The 16,426-nt window shown below is 39.9% G+C and overlaps 1 protein-coding gene across 2 annotated transcripts in view; it reads right to left on the minus strand.

The window, feature by feature from the left end:
• CPQ (carboxypeptidase Q) overlaps positions 1-16,426 on the minus strand; it is a 153,935-nt gene that overhangs the window by 93,359 nt on the left and 44,150 nt on the right. For both annotated transcript variants that reach the window (XM_027452499.3, XM_038174734.2), the window contains exon 4: positions 7,289-7,496. In XM_027452499.3, the coding sequence (XP_027308300.2) occupies positions 7,289-7,496 (208 nt within the window). The remainder of the gene's footprint in view (positions 1-7,288; positions 7,497-16,426) is intronic.

Below are 16,426 nucleotides of genomic sequence, written 5' to 3' on the forward strand. Positions count from 1 at the left end.
TAGTTTCTTTCCTCCTTCCTCCTCAATACTGTGTGTTTGTGTTTTTTTTTTTTACTTCATGCCTCAGGCCAGTACTACATCTGCCAAACCCAGGTCTACCCTTTAGATACTCTTGTGTATTAGAATGCAAGAAGGATCCAGTGTAATTTTAGAAGATAACTTTTTCAATGTGGATAAGAAAAAAGAAGTTTTCACAATCATTCTCTAAACCCTGCGTGTATTTGTAAATTATTACTGAAATAAAATCCCATAGTAATTCTTCTAACTGCTGTGTGGGAGTAGAGACAAAGGAATGGGTAGGAAGAATAAAATATTACAGTGTATCTGCTTATACTGGTATCATCAAAAGGACTACAAAACTGTGTGCTTAGATAAATTTGCTAGCCCACAGAACAAGCAACCTAAATGTTACATTTTAATTTCTAGTGTCACAATTTAGTAGGTTGCAGCTGAGGAAGCGCAGTAGCTAAAACCCATGCTTAGATTACTGCTCCGAGCGAAGGCCTGAGACGGAGTTTTGGGAAGCACTCAGCTCTTCCAGACTCCAATTGACTCTGGTGAAGAAGGCCACCAAGATGTCCTCGTCCCTGGTCATTGTAACCCTGGCACTGCAGGAACCTAGATCATAACCAGATGCCTGCCAGCAGGTTGACTTAGCCCATTTTAAGAAGGCCCTGCTCTCACTTGACACTGGCAGTGAAGGCAACTAAAGCTAACATATTGTTCCTTTGGGGAGGTGATCGTTTCCCTGTACTCAGCTCTGGTAAGGCCACACCTCGAGTACTGTGCTCAGTTTTAGGTCCCTCAGTACAAGAAGGACATCAGGGCCTTGGAACGTGTCCAGAGAAGGGCTACAAAGCTGGTGAGGGGTCTGGAGCACAAGTCCTGTGAGGAGCGGCTGAGGGAACAGGGGTTGTTCAGTCTGGAGAAGATGAGGCTCAGGGCAGACCTTATTGCTCTCTATAGATACCTGAAAGGAAGGTGTGGGGAGCTGGGGGTCAGCCTCTTCTCACAGGTCTAGAGGGAATAGCCCAGGGGAGGTTCAGGTTGGAAATGAGGAGACATTTCTTCTCAGAAAGAGCAGTCAGTCACTGGGACAGGTTGCCCAGGGAGGTGGTGGAGTCCCTGTCCCTGGGGGTGCTCAAGGAGAGGTTGGACGCGGTGCTTGCGGACACAGTTCAGTGGGTGACATTGGTAGCAGAGGGATGGTTGCACCAGGTGATCTCGGAGGGCTTTTCCAACCTTAATGATTCTGTGATTCTAAGACTTCTCGAAGATCCGTAGTGATGGCTGACCAGGCCCTTTTCCCTATTCTCAGCTCCCTGTTTATAGATATGGTCTAGTCATTTTGGTAATGTCTGAACATTACAAAGATCACATTGTACTGGTGAATGGAAACTGATGCCTTCCAGCAAAATTGTCAGAAGAATCTTTTTTAAAAAAATGTAAGCCACTTTGAATCTTTTGTCCACATACACACATTCACTTGTTCCACTGATATTTCAAACACAATCTAAAGTGGTACAATGTTTTTTTGACCACTGCCCCTTAACAACATCAGTCACGTCCATACAAATTACCTGTAAGATGTATCTATGCATACACAGATATGGAGGTTTCTAGAAGAAATGCCTACTTAAATGCTTACTGCTCATTCAGAATCCGAAGAAAAACTACTGCCAAGTTCTCCCCAGAAGAATTAAATGCTTTTAGTTAGCTCTTGGGTTTTAAATGGGCAATTCAAGTTTTAGAAGACTTGGCAATCTTCTTACAATTATTACTTACAATTTTGTAGGTCTTCCAGCAGATTGAACAAAGAAAACATCTGAAAAATGGTGAGGTTACAAAGAAAAGTCTTCCTCCATATCAATTTCACATTAATTTACCTGTTTTAACCATGACAAGACCTCCATTTAAGAACAAGTGATGGCAGTATTACCACTCCTGCAAGCCATGCCATAAAAACTATCCCCCAAATAATTGTACAAAGTCCTGTTACTAATAAAACATGCACACAAACATATATATGGGGTACTATTTCTTTCAGCAAATATTGACCCAAAGTTTTCAAAGAAAATATAACATTTCCTAACAATGGCAATGTTTCTTCTTCACCCTTTCTCTGGTTTCTTTTTCACTGTTTCTCTTTCATCTTCTTTCCCCTCAGTATGCTATCATGAAGTAATGGGCTGGCGCTCAGAAAAACCCAATCTTCATAACCATCTCTTGAATTCTGAGGGTAGCTGTGACAAGCATCAACTTACAGTCGCACAAGACAGCCTCACAGAAGTGAACTCACAAACCTTCAACGTTTTGGAACGAACAGCAAAACAATCCACATGGAGAAAATGTGATAATGGAGCCATAACGTGATGGCACCAGGCTCTGAAAACATCTCTGCTCCAAACTCCATTGTATGCATGGTTTAGTCTGAGCATAGGGATATCTGGAAGCCACATCAAAGGGCTGATGGATAGACATTTTGTTAACATGTGTAGAACTGATGCCAGGCCATAAAACAACATTGTACTGAGTATTACACATCTTTAGAGAAGCCTTTTTTTTTTTTCCTGTTTCTTTTTTTTTTCTTCTTTTTTTCTTTTTGGGATGAGGGGAGCGGGGAAGAGGTCTACAAATTATTTCTTTCCTTATGTGCATGAATGCCTAACAGACTCAGAAGCCTGGACATTTTTCATGTTCTCTTGTTCCCTGGAGTTTTGCCCAGTATCATAAATTCCAAGACAGGGCTGATTTTTGAAACAGGGAAAGGAAGAAGAATGAAAAAGTAAATATGCTGCTATTTCTTTTGTAGAACAGATTCTGTTCCACCAGTCACAAACTGATAGAAAAATTCACAATCCATTACCTTAGCATCTCTCTTTCTCAGGTCACTCTTAGGACTTCTTACAAAGTGCTGTCCAAACTTGGCGCAGAACTACATCACATTCTTTCATGGTCTTTTATGCCCGTGGTGTTCAAAATAGAGTCACTTTTCAAGCGGTACTTTTTGTAGATATGGCACTCCATAAAAACAGGAGGCAAGAAAGCAGTGCAGAATTCCTGGAACAGCTATTCAGGATTCTAAAAAAGCCACTCACAAGCCCCCCTTTTTGTGCTCTACGGTATTTATGCTAGATCACAGAATAATGAGCACCGATTAAAGGTATGTACTTTGTAGGGCGCTTAGGAAACTGTTTTCCCATCACTTAGTAACTGTAAGATAAGTAAAACAGCACTGCACACCAAGAAATACGCAGTACGGAAAGATACTGAAAGTCAGGATTATAGATGAGTTATATCTTTATCCACTTTGATACCTTTGCAGTTAATCAAATATTTTGTGGTTCTGTGTTTGGCACATTAGGTACATTGAAGCCAGACTAACAAGAAACAGCCACTATTTATATCATTTCCCCAGAGATGGGAATGGTTGCTTCTGCACTTTAAGACCAATCGTGTTACATCTGTACTAAACTGAAAAGACAAACATGTTTTACTGCCAGCTCTGCCTGAATTTCAAATGAAAACCACACTAGTTAACTTGTGAATTTCTCAGTCAGCCAGTCTCCAGTGTCAGCTTACACAGTTTATACAAAACATCTCACCAGTACACAATGCAGTACAAAAGGATGCTAGCAGCATTGTCCCAGGTTCAACAATGTGCTTCAAAAACTCCTTTCCCAAAACAAAAGTCAGGAACAGGCTGCAAATGGATCTCCTCTGCAATAGCCTGGAACTGAGGAGGCTCTGCTACCATATTTTTTCATTTCACAAACTCTTTGGCTCAACTCTCAGGAGTCGTACAGGCTGAAATATGTTAAGTCCCACAGCCCACAGGTTTTCCACTCTTGCTGCTGTCCTAAGCACCGTGAGAATGTGATTCCAAGCTCAGGAAGGTTGCCAGGGCATCAAGTCATAGCATGTTTGTTCTCACTGTTTCGAACTACTTGTATGTAGTAAAGCTTGATCTTGAATTCATTATCTTGTGGGCACAGGCTCACCTCCTTTGGGCATTTAAAGGGATTCAGGCTTCAGCGGGCACTAAACAAGCACCTCAGGAGTGACAGTGAGGACGCTGGATGTCTCTGCTCAGAACACGAAGTCATGCCCACTGTGACTTTATGGGTGCTGTCTGGGGAAAGCAGTGCCTTGACATAGAAAGGATAATACAAGGAGAAATAGAACAGAGACACTGATGAGATGGGGGACTTTACTGGCAGCGTGATAAAGTGCACTTACTTTTACTCTTCAGATTTTTTATACACCCCTTAAAAACTTGGTAGTGCAAAGTTGCAGCTTATGGTAGGTTTCAAAGTACATTTATCTTAGTTGGAGCAACTGATGCTGAAGCACTTGTTTACTGCTACTGGCTGGCCACATTGGAACGGAGAAATTGATGCCGAAGCATTTGTTTACTGCTGCTGGCTGGCCAAACAGAAAGGATATATATCAGAGGAGAAACTTGAAGTACCTCTGGGTTAACTGTTCAGCCAACTCTTACTGGGAGCAGAGTTTCCTCAAAAAACAACAGGACACCTGCACTCAAGTCACATCAATTGGTTTTGAAGGTGCACACATTCCTGAGAGCTTGATGCTCCCACAAAGCAGTGATTAGATTTCTTTTATTGCTTTAAGTTATTCAGAAATGTAGATGCATTAAAGTTAAGCACAGGAGCCTAAATAGAGGTCTGCAAGTTCAGCAATTCCACCAGCTGTCATGATAACAAACGTTTCTTGCAGTTGCAAAAAAAAAAAGCACGTATTACAAAAGTTCAAGCACACTGAGTCCAAAATACAGCAAATTTGTAGGAAAACATGTCAAAAGTATTTCAACTTCATTTTCTGTTTTCAGTAACATTTACACCTCTCCCTCCTCCCTCCACTGTCAAACGCAAGATGTAAAAAAAAAAAAAAAAAAAAAAAAAAACAATTGGAAAAAATGACTTAAAAAGGAGACACCAAACTGGTCATGCTGCAAGAGCGGTCAAATAATAACAACAATCAACTCCGCTTGCAACAGATCGAATTTGCAGACAATTATGGTTTCGGTTCTCGGTGATTATGTTTAATAAACATGCTAAAAATCTCACAGGAGGCATTAATGAATTATGTATAACCCAGGCAGTATATTAACTTCCAGTCAATACACAGACAAGTACAAACGTTCCTAACGTGCAGTTACATCGAGAACCGTGTCACTTCTCACCAGACTCCATCAGCATTTCATGGCGACCCTCGTTTTCCATTATATTTCAGGGTTTTTTACTCTTAATTAGCTGTGATATCTGTGATCATGTTTCACAGGCTGCAGCCTAATTTGCAACTCTCTGACTTCAGACCTTTGTAATAGCTATTCCACCCACTGCTAATTTCTCACCCTGAGTTCAGAGATCCAGATTAACTTTTGTTTCAGTTTAAACCTTAAATTGAAATTTTGGCCCACAGAAACAGCACCTTTCTCTTCTGCTGGACTTGTTAACACATTTCCAAACACTCTGGTATAAAGGACATTGTAAGAGTTTGGGTCTGCAGTGTATTTTATTGCCCGAATAGTTAGATGGTTCCAATTTTTAATGGAGTAACAAAGTGGAATTAGCGTGCTGAAGCACCCATTAAGGTTCCGAGAGGAACTGAGTACTATAAAAAACTAAACATTCACTTGTTTTATTTTTCTGTTTCTTGGTTACTTTTTCAAAGTGTGTACGCTACCACTCCCATTAACATCAGCAGGGGGCTTGTAAATAAGCCTTTACCCAGCGTTTCAAAAACCTGAGCTTCTCAGAGTAAGAAGCGAAGCGGTCACCATCCATTTCAGTACTTAAAGAAACACAGTCAGATAGCAAAGGGAAAATAAAATGCATGCAAGCATCTTTAAGCATACTTGAAGGTTACATTTGGACACTTTATAATCTGAGTTGAAATGCCGTAATTTTGAAATCCACCAAATTCAGGGAAGATAGCATGTTAGCTGATCAGAAGCATTACTAAAAACTTCAGATGACATATCATTAAATTAGCTGTTCCCTCCTTTAAAAGTTAGGGCACTGTCTTTAACTCAGTCCACGTGTTTCATAAAGCTAAACCAATCAACCACAAATGATTACTACTTTTTTTTTCCTTGCCCAGCGATCAAGCTGCTGAAATTGTGCATTTGTGCTAACACCAAGGATTTTGAGACCTCACAAACCACAGCCACAGAATTTCTATTTCGGAACAGGTAAAACCCTTGTAAGAACTATGGCGGCTGGTTTAAAGGACGGAGATATTCATTCTGATTTTCCATTGAAGCTAGAAAACTAAAATGGTTACAAAAAAAAAAAAAAGAAAGAATTATGGCTCAGTAGATATACTTTAGCAACAATTCCTAGTGCTGCTGTGAGTGAGGCTGCATCAGCATTTTCTTGATATACCACACTGCCAGAAAATTCATTCTGTCTTGTAAGCTGACATAGAAGACCGCATATTAGAACAAGTCCTCCAGCACAACAAATTTAGTCTGCATGATTTTTGGCCACAAAATGGGAAGAAAAGAGAAAGCAAGAAGAAAGTCTTAAAATGGAAACGAGCAATTTAGGATCAACCAGTGTTCAAGCAGAATTTGTAGCTACTTTTTAGTGTCGATGGCTTATTGCTCCAACCTGACATGCATGCAATTCCAGCTAAATGCAGCAATGGCCTGCATAAGAAAAAAAAATATTTAAAAAAAAAGTTAAACTGACATTCTGTATTCACTTTTACAGCTGAAAAAAAACTCGGGCAAACAATTTTATTTCCAGACAGCAGAATCTGGCTTATTTGGCTGATAAAGAAACTGCTTGCAGATTATAAACAGAACAACATGCAAAAACAGAGCAAAAATCCTTATGGTAACCATAACTTTCTTTTAGTTATTAAGAATAATAACTGTATTGTTGCAGTGCTAGGATTTCACTTCTGCTTCCATACATGCTCTGTGGCATCTGTGCAGATGGCACTAGTTAATGCGAGCTTTAAGCTACGGAAACAACGTAGGAGGTTAAATTGTGTACAATTTCGTTGAGTTTCCTGTTCTTAGAATACGATAATTCTTACAAGTCTTGTAAAATAGTACATCAGTACATCCCAGTACATCAGGACTGAGCCTGATTGTTGCAAACCTGCTACCTGGCAAAGAATGAAATGCTGAGATGCTGAAATGAGGAAGAATAGGTGACTAAAAGGTGCTCATTTCTTAAAAAGTGATGTTCTCTGGGTTCGTTTCGTATTTTTTAAGATCAAAATAAGCTTCTTCTCATATATTCTCACTCACCTGCTCTGGGTACTTGTTTCCAACTATCTCTGCCACAGTGTTGAAAGAAGGAGAGTCTGGGTAGGTCCTGGCCCCCATCTTCAGGTACACAACAATCTTAGTGCCCCGCAAAGCCATCCGTGACATCATTTCAGCATCTTCCACAGAGATGCAAGCAGTGGGAATCCGGGGTACGCCAGACTGATAATTCTGCCAGCCGGTATGTGGGCTACAGAAAATAAAAATAAAAATATAGTGTTAACAGCTTAGCTTTTAAGTTATTACCCTCACTATAGAATTATTAAAAAGCATACTTTCATGGCCACCCCCAGCATACCTGCAAAAGGAATGCAGTTATTATGTGGAAATAAATCTTTTGATAAAATTCCTGAATTGTTTTTAATACTAATTGGTATATCTGACTATCACCAATCTATATGCCTGGGAAATTACTCTGTGTCAGCACTATTTAGATCAACATTATGCTTTGACATTACAATAGTCAGTCCTCTGATAGCACACTTCCTTCGCTGTTTGATCAGGAAGAAAAAACAAAAAGTCAGTAAATGAGCAGAAGTAAGTGTAAGTGCATTTTTTTCCTATGACAAGTAATGAGATTAAAGTTCACTACTTCATTTATTTCAATTATCAGACTGGCTATCTAAAACACACCTATTTTGAAGAGCACCAATATGACAGACTTCAGAAAAAAAAAAGACAACAAGACCACAAACAAAACATGTGCTTCCTCATTCTCTACACACTTGAGACTCCAACCACTAACTGTTGATGAAATAAATGAAATTAAAAAGAAAAATCAGTAAACTTTAAACAAATTACACGTAAATGAAGAAAAACATGCACCACTAGACAAAAAGGCCTCAGTCTCTTCAGCATAAGAATAGCTGTGTCTTGTGGAGATGAAATTTTAAAAGAAATCAAAAAGAAAACAAAAAACAACTTAACAGACAAGTTCCTTAATAAGTTCCTCCAAGTTTTTTTTTTTAGTTTTTGTTATGTTTTTCACATTCAGCCATTATTTATCTATTTCTTATTTTCTGGTGCCTGGGTTGAGATTTTTAGAGCAGATTTGCAGAAAAACTGTATGCAGGAAAAAAGAAAGAAATCAGGATATAGCCGTATGCCCAAATTCCTGATATTAAACCATTCCTGTCCTTCTCTTCCCTCTCATAAATTGGGACCACCACTCCTTGCTTCAGAGCCTGTGACGAGGACAGACTCTGGGAACACCTGAGAACCAAGGGCATACATAAAATACCCAGTCATGTCAAGGCTTCCTCAGTACCCTTATGAATACTCCACTTATCTCAGTTACTAAATAATGACCATCAGTGAAATGTCTGTGGAATGGAGTTTCCCGAAGTCATTTCTATATTTCTTTTACCTACCTTTACCTACATGTTACCTGCAAAGGAAGGCTTGTTGAAGCTCTCAAGCCAGATGACAGACATTCTTCACATTAGCTTTTACCATATATTAATTATATGTTATCCGTTATTAATTATATGTTATCCATATATTAATTATATGTTATTCATATATTAATTACAGCATGACTGAGGCTGGCAGAGACCTCTGGAGGCCATCTGGTCCCACCACCTGCTCAAGCAGGGACACCCAGAGCTGCTTGCCCAATACATGGAAATCTTCACCTATGAACCTACTTACAGCAGCAGACACATAATTTAACAGAATTAGACAATTTTTATTTTTTTTACAGACGTAGACACATATTTTTACATATTTAAACAAAGAAAATAAAAAAAAAACTGTGATTTTTAAGTCTTCTAATCTGAAAAAAATACCTAATATACTTCTGGAGGAGATGTGTGGAGAGATCCACTTTCTAGGGATAATCGATTAGATAAAATGGGAGAGATTACTCAGTTCCAGTTGTTTAGAAGAATAAATCCTCATCTCAACAATATTAAATCATACTGTAATGAGTAACACAACCAGCAGATCAGATATACAAAAGCATTTATTTGAAAATAAAATACTAAAAATCATGTACTGAGCTTCCATGGGAGCTGCCCCAGAGTGTGGACAGATCTCTTTATTAGGTGGCAACAGCTTAAGAAGTTTTTGCTCCTTGCTGTTTATGTCTGAACCTCATAGGAAGGCTGGAACCTCATCAGCTGTGCAGATGGGATGACCAGAAGCTCACCTTTAAAATAACCAGGCTTCCCCAGCCTCCAGACAAATATTGAGGTAGGCAAAATCTCTTGTGCCATGTAATCCTTCCTGAGCTGGATGCACTCACAGGGATTTACAAGTTCAGATCTTACATACCTTTTTCTTTCCCTTTGCCCCTGTAACAGTCCCCAGTCCCGGTGTTTAAACTACAACAATTTGCTGCACATTTAATATTTCTTTGAGTGTTTGGGGATATACACAGAATATAAACCAGTAAATTTTCCCCCTCCCCCCCAAAAAAAACATCAAACACACTATAAAAAAAAACAAAAACACAAAACCCACAATATGACAATTTTATGTATTAATGTTCAGAAACACCCTACATTTCAACAACTGCGCAGAAACAAGCACTTTCCACTCATTTTAAATGAACCCATTCGCCTGTGTCTTCTGGCAAGATAATGGCTCAGTACTAACATGTTGTGGAACTGCTGAACTGCAGTAATTCAAGTTTTATCACCACCTGTATTGATTTCGTTCCTCCCATTATTTCCCAGATGCTCAACAAAAGAACCCCCTAAAACTGTTGCTCCGCTGTAAGGAGCAATTCCATTTCTTTCAGATGCTCGGTCCCAGTGCTCCACAGCAACTGTGAATAAGGCTTCTGCCAACTTCTGGAGATGCACGCATGCTAACATAACTCAAATGAATGGACTTTCGCAGGTAGAGAGTTTACTTTAGCTAGCACAAAAATTAAACTTTGAAGACAGCTGGTAGTCTCGTCTTTTTTATGCTCGAACCAGTCCTCTGCCAAGATTGCTATGGCAAACCCAAGTACCCAAATTATGAGATTTTGCCACAGGCAGGTAGAGCCAGCAATGTTCAGGTGATACCACGACATGAAGGCAATGAATGAGCATCCAAGTGACTGTTACAAAATGGAAAATAGACTCAGCATTACCACTGAAGTATCACAGGACTGTATATTCTTGCCAGAAGACCCTGATACTAGGAAACATCCATGGCAGGGACTGAGCATCTTGGGATATACCTCATTAAAGCCTACACGCATGCAAAACACACCATGTGTCCAGTATATCTACATATTAAATTGCTTAATAAAGTGTCAAAGAGTATACTAAGTAAAGAAAATTACACCCCTTTTATGCAGAGATAACCAAAAACTTAACAGCTACTGACCATATGATCATTAGTGACCAAGACTTGAGCAAGAACTAGACAAACAAACTAGAGAAGAAATGAGACCCTGTGTGTAAAAAGATGAAGATGGACAGAAGCTGTCCTGCATCTGGCTCAGAACAGAGCAAAGAAGAAGTGATTTGGGAGAGAGAATTTGGGTAGCAGTGGACAAGGAAGATTTCTTTCACTGTGTCTACACAAACATGACTGTGGATATTCTTTCTGAAGAAAAAGGATTGTACAAAAAATAATAATAATCAGACTTGCACTTTCCATTCCTTGCCCTATTAAAAAAGAAAAGAAAGGAAAGCACCAGCTTGAAAGGGGGGTCACAAAGCAAACCTGACTCAGGATCATTGTTGGTCTTTGCAGTGTTTGTACCTGTGGGCAGGCACCATGCACCTTCAGTGTCTCCTACACACCTGGGGGCGATGCCGGCCTTTGGTGCTTCAAAAGTACACTGTCATGATGCTGTCATCCTAAACTCATTTTGGAAAACATTAAGCGTAATTACATCATGTAATATTTAACATACCCATACTCTAATCCCATAGTTCGGTGTTCAGTAGTGGAGAGGAGGTTGGGCTTTTATGTCCCTTTTTATTTTGTTTTATTTTTTAACAAAAGCACCTGTTCTTCAGATTTTAGATCTACTGGATTACCTCATCTCCGTGTTTAAACTGTTTAAAGAAATTGAACACATTGAGCAAGACTCGTTCTTTATAAACCTATTCAGGGTAATAAAAAGTCATCATCATTCGGTCTTGACATTCCTATTCAACAGCTGTCAAGATTCAGATAAATAAAGCTGTTGGGTTTTGCTTCTGATAAACACTTGGATTTCACATCTTGGAAGGTATTTAAGAGAAGTATCACAGTACGAATAACAACAGCAGAGGAGAGGCTCCCACAAATAAAATATTCTCTCTGCTCAAGGTGCATGTCAAGTAAGCAGCACGAAACAGATGCGGTTTGCATCTTACAGGAAAGTGCAAAGGAGGGATAAGAACAGTCAAGAGGCTGCTAGCTAATTAGCTTCTCTTCCAAGTAAAATAATCAAATGTGCAGACACTAAAAGCTGTTGATGAAAGGATGTGCTGCTGGTGTCAGGTCAGTTCTAACTACTTTTTTACTGTGGTAGGTGACCTCGCATGGTTCATTATTTTGTTCCTTGCCTGCGAACCCTTATCTCTGAGATAAGCTAAAATGCCTAAGGACAAATAAACTGAAGAACCAGTGCTTCGAGCTAAACTGGATGCTCTGATAGAAAACACACCTCGAGCTGAAGCCTCGGGTGAAGACAACTTTTTCTCCTAAAGGGAAGAGCAAGCACGGCGTTACAAGAACTTGAACATGACTCTAAAACAAAGAAACAAAAACCTTCAAATACAAAAGCTTACAAAGAGCTATTTCAGCCGTCACGTGCATATAGACACACACCTCCCAGCGCACAATTCTTCACACTAACCCTGTACAGAAACTTAGGGCTGGAAAATACAAAATCTAGGTTGTCTGAATAGCTTGGTTTACACCCTAACATTGAGCATAAGTCCCACTGAGTTGTGAAATTCCAATCACATACAGGACCATGGATTTTCTTCAGGTCCCATGCCATAGCCACTACACCAAGCACATGTAAACTCAACATTCGTATCAGGTCAGCTATTTCATTATTCACCAAAGTCACAAAATGCTTTCTTAAATAGCCCTATGACTGCATTAATCCCTAGCTTACCCATAGCAAGATCACAGCCTTAACTGGTGGTGATAGGACTGTGTCCTCCTCCTTTGGCTCCCCCTGACAAACAAAGCTTTACATTTTAAAGGAACGATGGAACACCCTGTAGCATAAAAGATGGGAAACCGTACACCTCGATCTCATGCTTAGCTATGGAGAGCAGCTAATCGTGACTGCCTCACTGCAGTATCTTTATCAAAAGCAGCATGGCAAAAGCTGAACTCCACTCCAGCATTTTCCAGCACCATGAAGCACGCAGCAGCAGAGGCCTTACAAAACAAAGCATGTCCTTGTGCACACTCAGACTGTGTACATTCTTCCAAGAGCCTCACCATTATCTGGACAGAGAGGCCAAAATGTCCTAAACTGTAACAGAATTAGTCAAAATGTCAAAAGTATTATTAATCTTCTGAGATGAATTAGGTTTTCAAAAATAAAATCAAGACTATTCCCCATTTACAGCCACTTGGCAAAATATGAAAGAAATAACCGAGTTTAATTTTGTGTTTCTGTCATCATTTGTCCCAAATATTCTCTTGCTTTGTTTGCTTTTTATATTGGCTTTGTAGGATTTCATTTGTTGGTTTACTGCAAGCTGAAATAATAGCAAGGCTGTTAAATTGAAAACAAAATATGAATACACAAAGGAAAATTGGAGAAACTAAGAAGAAAAATATAATTTTGTACAACTATGGAAGATAACATAGCTGTCTGCTACCAGGGATAAAACATTTGGAGTCTAGTTATACAAACTCTTCCAGATTACTTGCACCCACCTTTAATTGGTGTAGCATCTGCAGAAGTGTAGCAGAGTGTACAATAGACTGCAGAGACCATTGGCCTTACCAAGAAACCCCCCCTTGAAAGAGATGACAGAGTCGCTCCGTTACCATATGGACTCCATTTAAATCAACATTTGGAAAACTGCATCTAATCAGTACTAGGCATTCATTAAAATTAAGCTTTACCAAATAAGCATAATAGCTTTGACATAATTATACGTGCGCTAGGCTGCAGGATGCAGCTAACACGTATATGTTTGTGTTTCATTACAATATTCAGTACACACACACCATGGGAATTCTCCAAAAACCACAAAAGTTTTTAAAAAATAGCACGGATTAGATACGGTTTGTCAAACAAGAAGCAGAAAGCAACTGTTAATGGTAAAATGATCAAATGAAGCAAATCCAATGAATTCCATCCCGGGACTGAAAGAGGAACAGCCTGCACGAGCCTTTCCAAACTTCAGGATAAAGTGGAAGCTTTTAGCAGCTGCTCCTCAACCGAAAAAGATGCTTTCTTAAAGGCATTAGGCTGACTCTCCAGCAGCTGACGGTACCTTGAGGGAACACAGAAGTCACACACCTGTTTGGCCTCCTCGTGCTCAACACGAGCGACCGACCTCCTTCCTCCCGTGTCCACATCCCTGCCTCGTGGGACCGCAGCTGACTGCCGCACGCTACCCCAGGTATGTGAGAGGAGGGCTCCTGGAAGGGACGCCAGTGACAATCCTAATCGCCAGCAGCTGCAAAACTTCTGGATTCACAGGGTTTCTTTTTATTTTTTCTTCTTCAACTCCTGGCTCCTCAGCCTTGAGCAGAATCCATATTTATATCTTCGGTGACCCCGCAACCACCAGTGTCTAGTGAGCACACAGGACAGACTGAAAAACCTCACTGCTAACAGATGTGTTTTATACCTACGGGAAGGATGTAAATAAATCCAAACACACACAAAAAAATACATTTCTTTATTTGGAAAGCAGAGAATCAAAGAGGCTCCACGGGGCTAGCAATACATAAGCAAACTATAGTCAGCCAGCTGTCTAGAAGTCTTATCTGGCCTTCATACCTTCTCCACTTAATGACGTTCATTATTACTGGTAATGAATGCCCACAATAAAATTGTCGTGCACAAACAGGTGTGAGGCAGCATCCCAGCTTTATGGGAAGGGCCAAGTACCGTTTTAGTGCATCCAAGACTCTGCTTTGTTGCAGTGAGGAACAGGGAAGGTGAAGGCTTCCCACACTCAGGCACGCACATTGAAGTGACACTGGAAACTTGAACTTCCTCTGGCACGGGCTGCAGAGTGTTAGGGGATGGTAAGGGGAGGCTCCTCACCTTTCCAAAACCATGGCCGTGGTCATGGTAAAGGGTGGCACACAGCCAACAGCTTCTAGTGAACTGAAGAGAGAGGAGGATACTGGGCTTACCCATGATAAAACTTCCTTTTAATCAGGTAACTGCAGAAGAAGATAGAGGAGAGTCAGGGGAGACTTTCAAAACCAAAGATAAGCTTTTCTTCCTTCCTTTCTTCTCTACACCTCACATCCTTTAAGGCAGTATACTCTTCAAGCAACATCCTCCATAAGACAAGTGAAAACCAAGCCTATCTCAAACAGAAATATAATTAGGAACAGCTTTTCTCTGCTAATAGGTTGGTGCTGCAACACAAAGTCACATGGAGATGTGATTTTACAGATTGAAAAATTTTAAGGGTCAACAGGAATACAGGGGCAGTCTAGGAAAACCCCACAAGACAGGAATGTGAATGACAGAGGGGGAAAAAGCCCCTGAAGAGTGCAGAAGAAAGAACTGTATCTTAGCACCGAAGGCAAACATTTAGAGGGATAAAAGGGGAGAGCTTTTAACTGTGGAAAGTAGACAGTAGAAGAACTTTAGTATTATCTCCATAGACAGTAGAGAAGTAAATCCCAGAAGTGAAATACAAGAGAGAAAATAGAGGAATCTAGTGATCTTTTTTGTTGTTTATGGGGTTTTCACTGAAAATCAGTGACAACGTTTCCATGAAATTCAATAGCAGGGGAAAAAAAAAACTAACACAACAGGCTTTAAAATCTGACTGCTTGAAGGGATATGAAAAGAAAGAGCAAAGGACCTGACTGGATGTGCAGTCTCAAGCAGTGAGCAAACCGAAAGCCACCACAAGACACTCATTGAGCCCCTTTATTTTCTGAAGAAAACCGAAACTCTGAAACATCTTCACTACACAAATGCTCTTCTTACTCCCACAGATTTCATTTCTGTAGAATAGTGAACTCCTTTTTGATGTTCCATTTAGCAAGAAATAAAACCCAATACGTTCTGTGTTCGAGTGGAAAACAAAACTGAGGGCAAGAGAACAAAAAGTGTTTTAGTGAAAATAGTACAGAGGGGTACTTACTTTCTCCTTAAGGAAGAGGTTTGAGTAGTTCCACATGAAAGCAACTATCTTTGTATTTGCCTATGCAGTTCATACATTATACAATGACATTCATGAAACACAAAATGAAATGTAAATGTTTGAGTGTTCAGGTTACTTTAACCAGTAGCGTACACTGATTTGACAAATAAAGGAGTTTTCAAAACTCAGGCTAAGTCTGTCTGTCACTGCATAGTTATAATCTGAATTTGTCAGTCTCAAGCTTGAAAATCCACTGTAAGCAGAGATGTCCCTTTCAGCAACAGAACATATTTTTAAAGCTTATTACAACACTACAATAACTCCTCAAAATTAGTCCTAATACTGAGCAGCATGGCAAAACGTCATGCCAAGCATGAGCACTCTTTTCCCAGCTGTGTTTTTTGACTGTGGCAGATTCTCCCAAAAGCTTCATCATCTAAATCAGACGAAATACAAAATCCCCCAGTAGGTCCACATTACCCCCGAACAGCTTCTCTCCCTGCAATTAGTGCTATTCCTGGTAAATGAAGAGCGTCAGGCTGAAAGAAATCTTTCCAGTGCAAAGCATGGGAGGGAGAATGACTGAATCAGTTCTGGGATCTTCCCATACTGCTGGCCCCTCTGGGATTGTGCAGGAGAATACCCAGAACATGGCAGCTGCTACCAGGAAACAAATGCATGGGGTTTCCCAAGAAAATGGTTACATCTTAAGAACTCAACTCATTTTCCTTCCTCGAAAAGAAAAGAGAAGCAGCTGTCAAACAGCAACATTTCCCCTCTTGCTGTTTTGTTTTAAATATCAAGTTTATCATGCTCTTCAATATATCCTACTTATTCATGCTATTTTGCTTATTATTTGAGGATTTGTTCTATT

The sequence above is a fragment of the Anas platyrhynchos genome, chromosome 2, assembly GCF_047663525.1.
Source record: "Anas platyrhynchos isolate ZD024472 breed Pekin duck chromosome 2, IASCAAS_PekinDuck_T2T, whole genome shotgun sequence".
In the NCBI taxonomy this organism is placed as follows: Eukaryota; Metazoa; Chordata; class Aves; order Anseriformes; family Anatidae; genus Anas; species Anas platyrhynchos.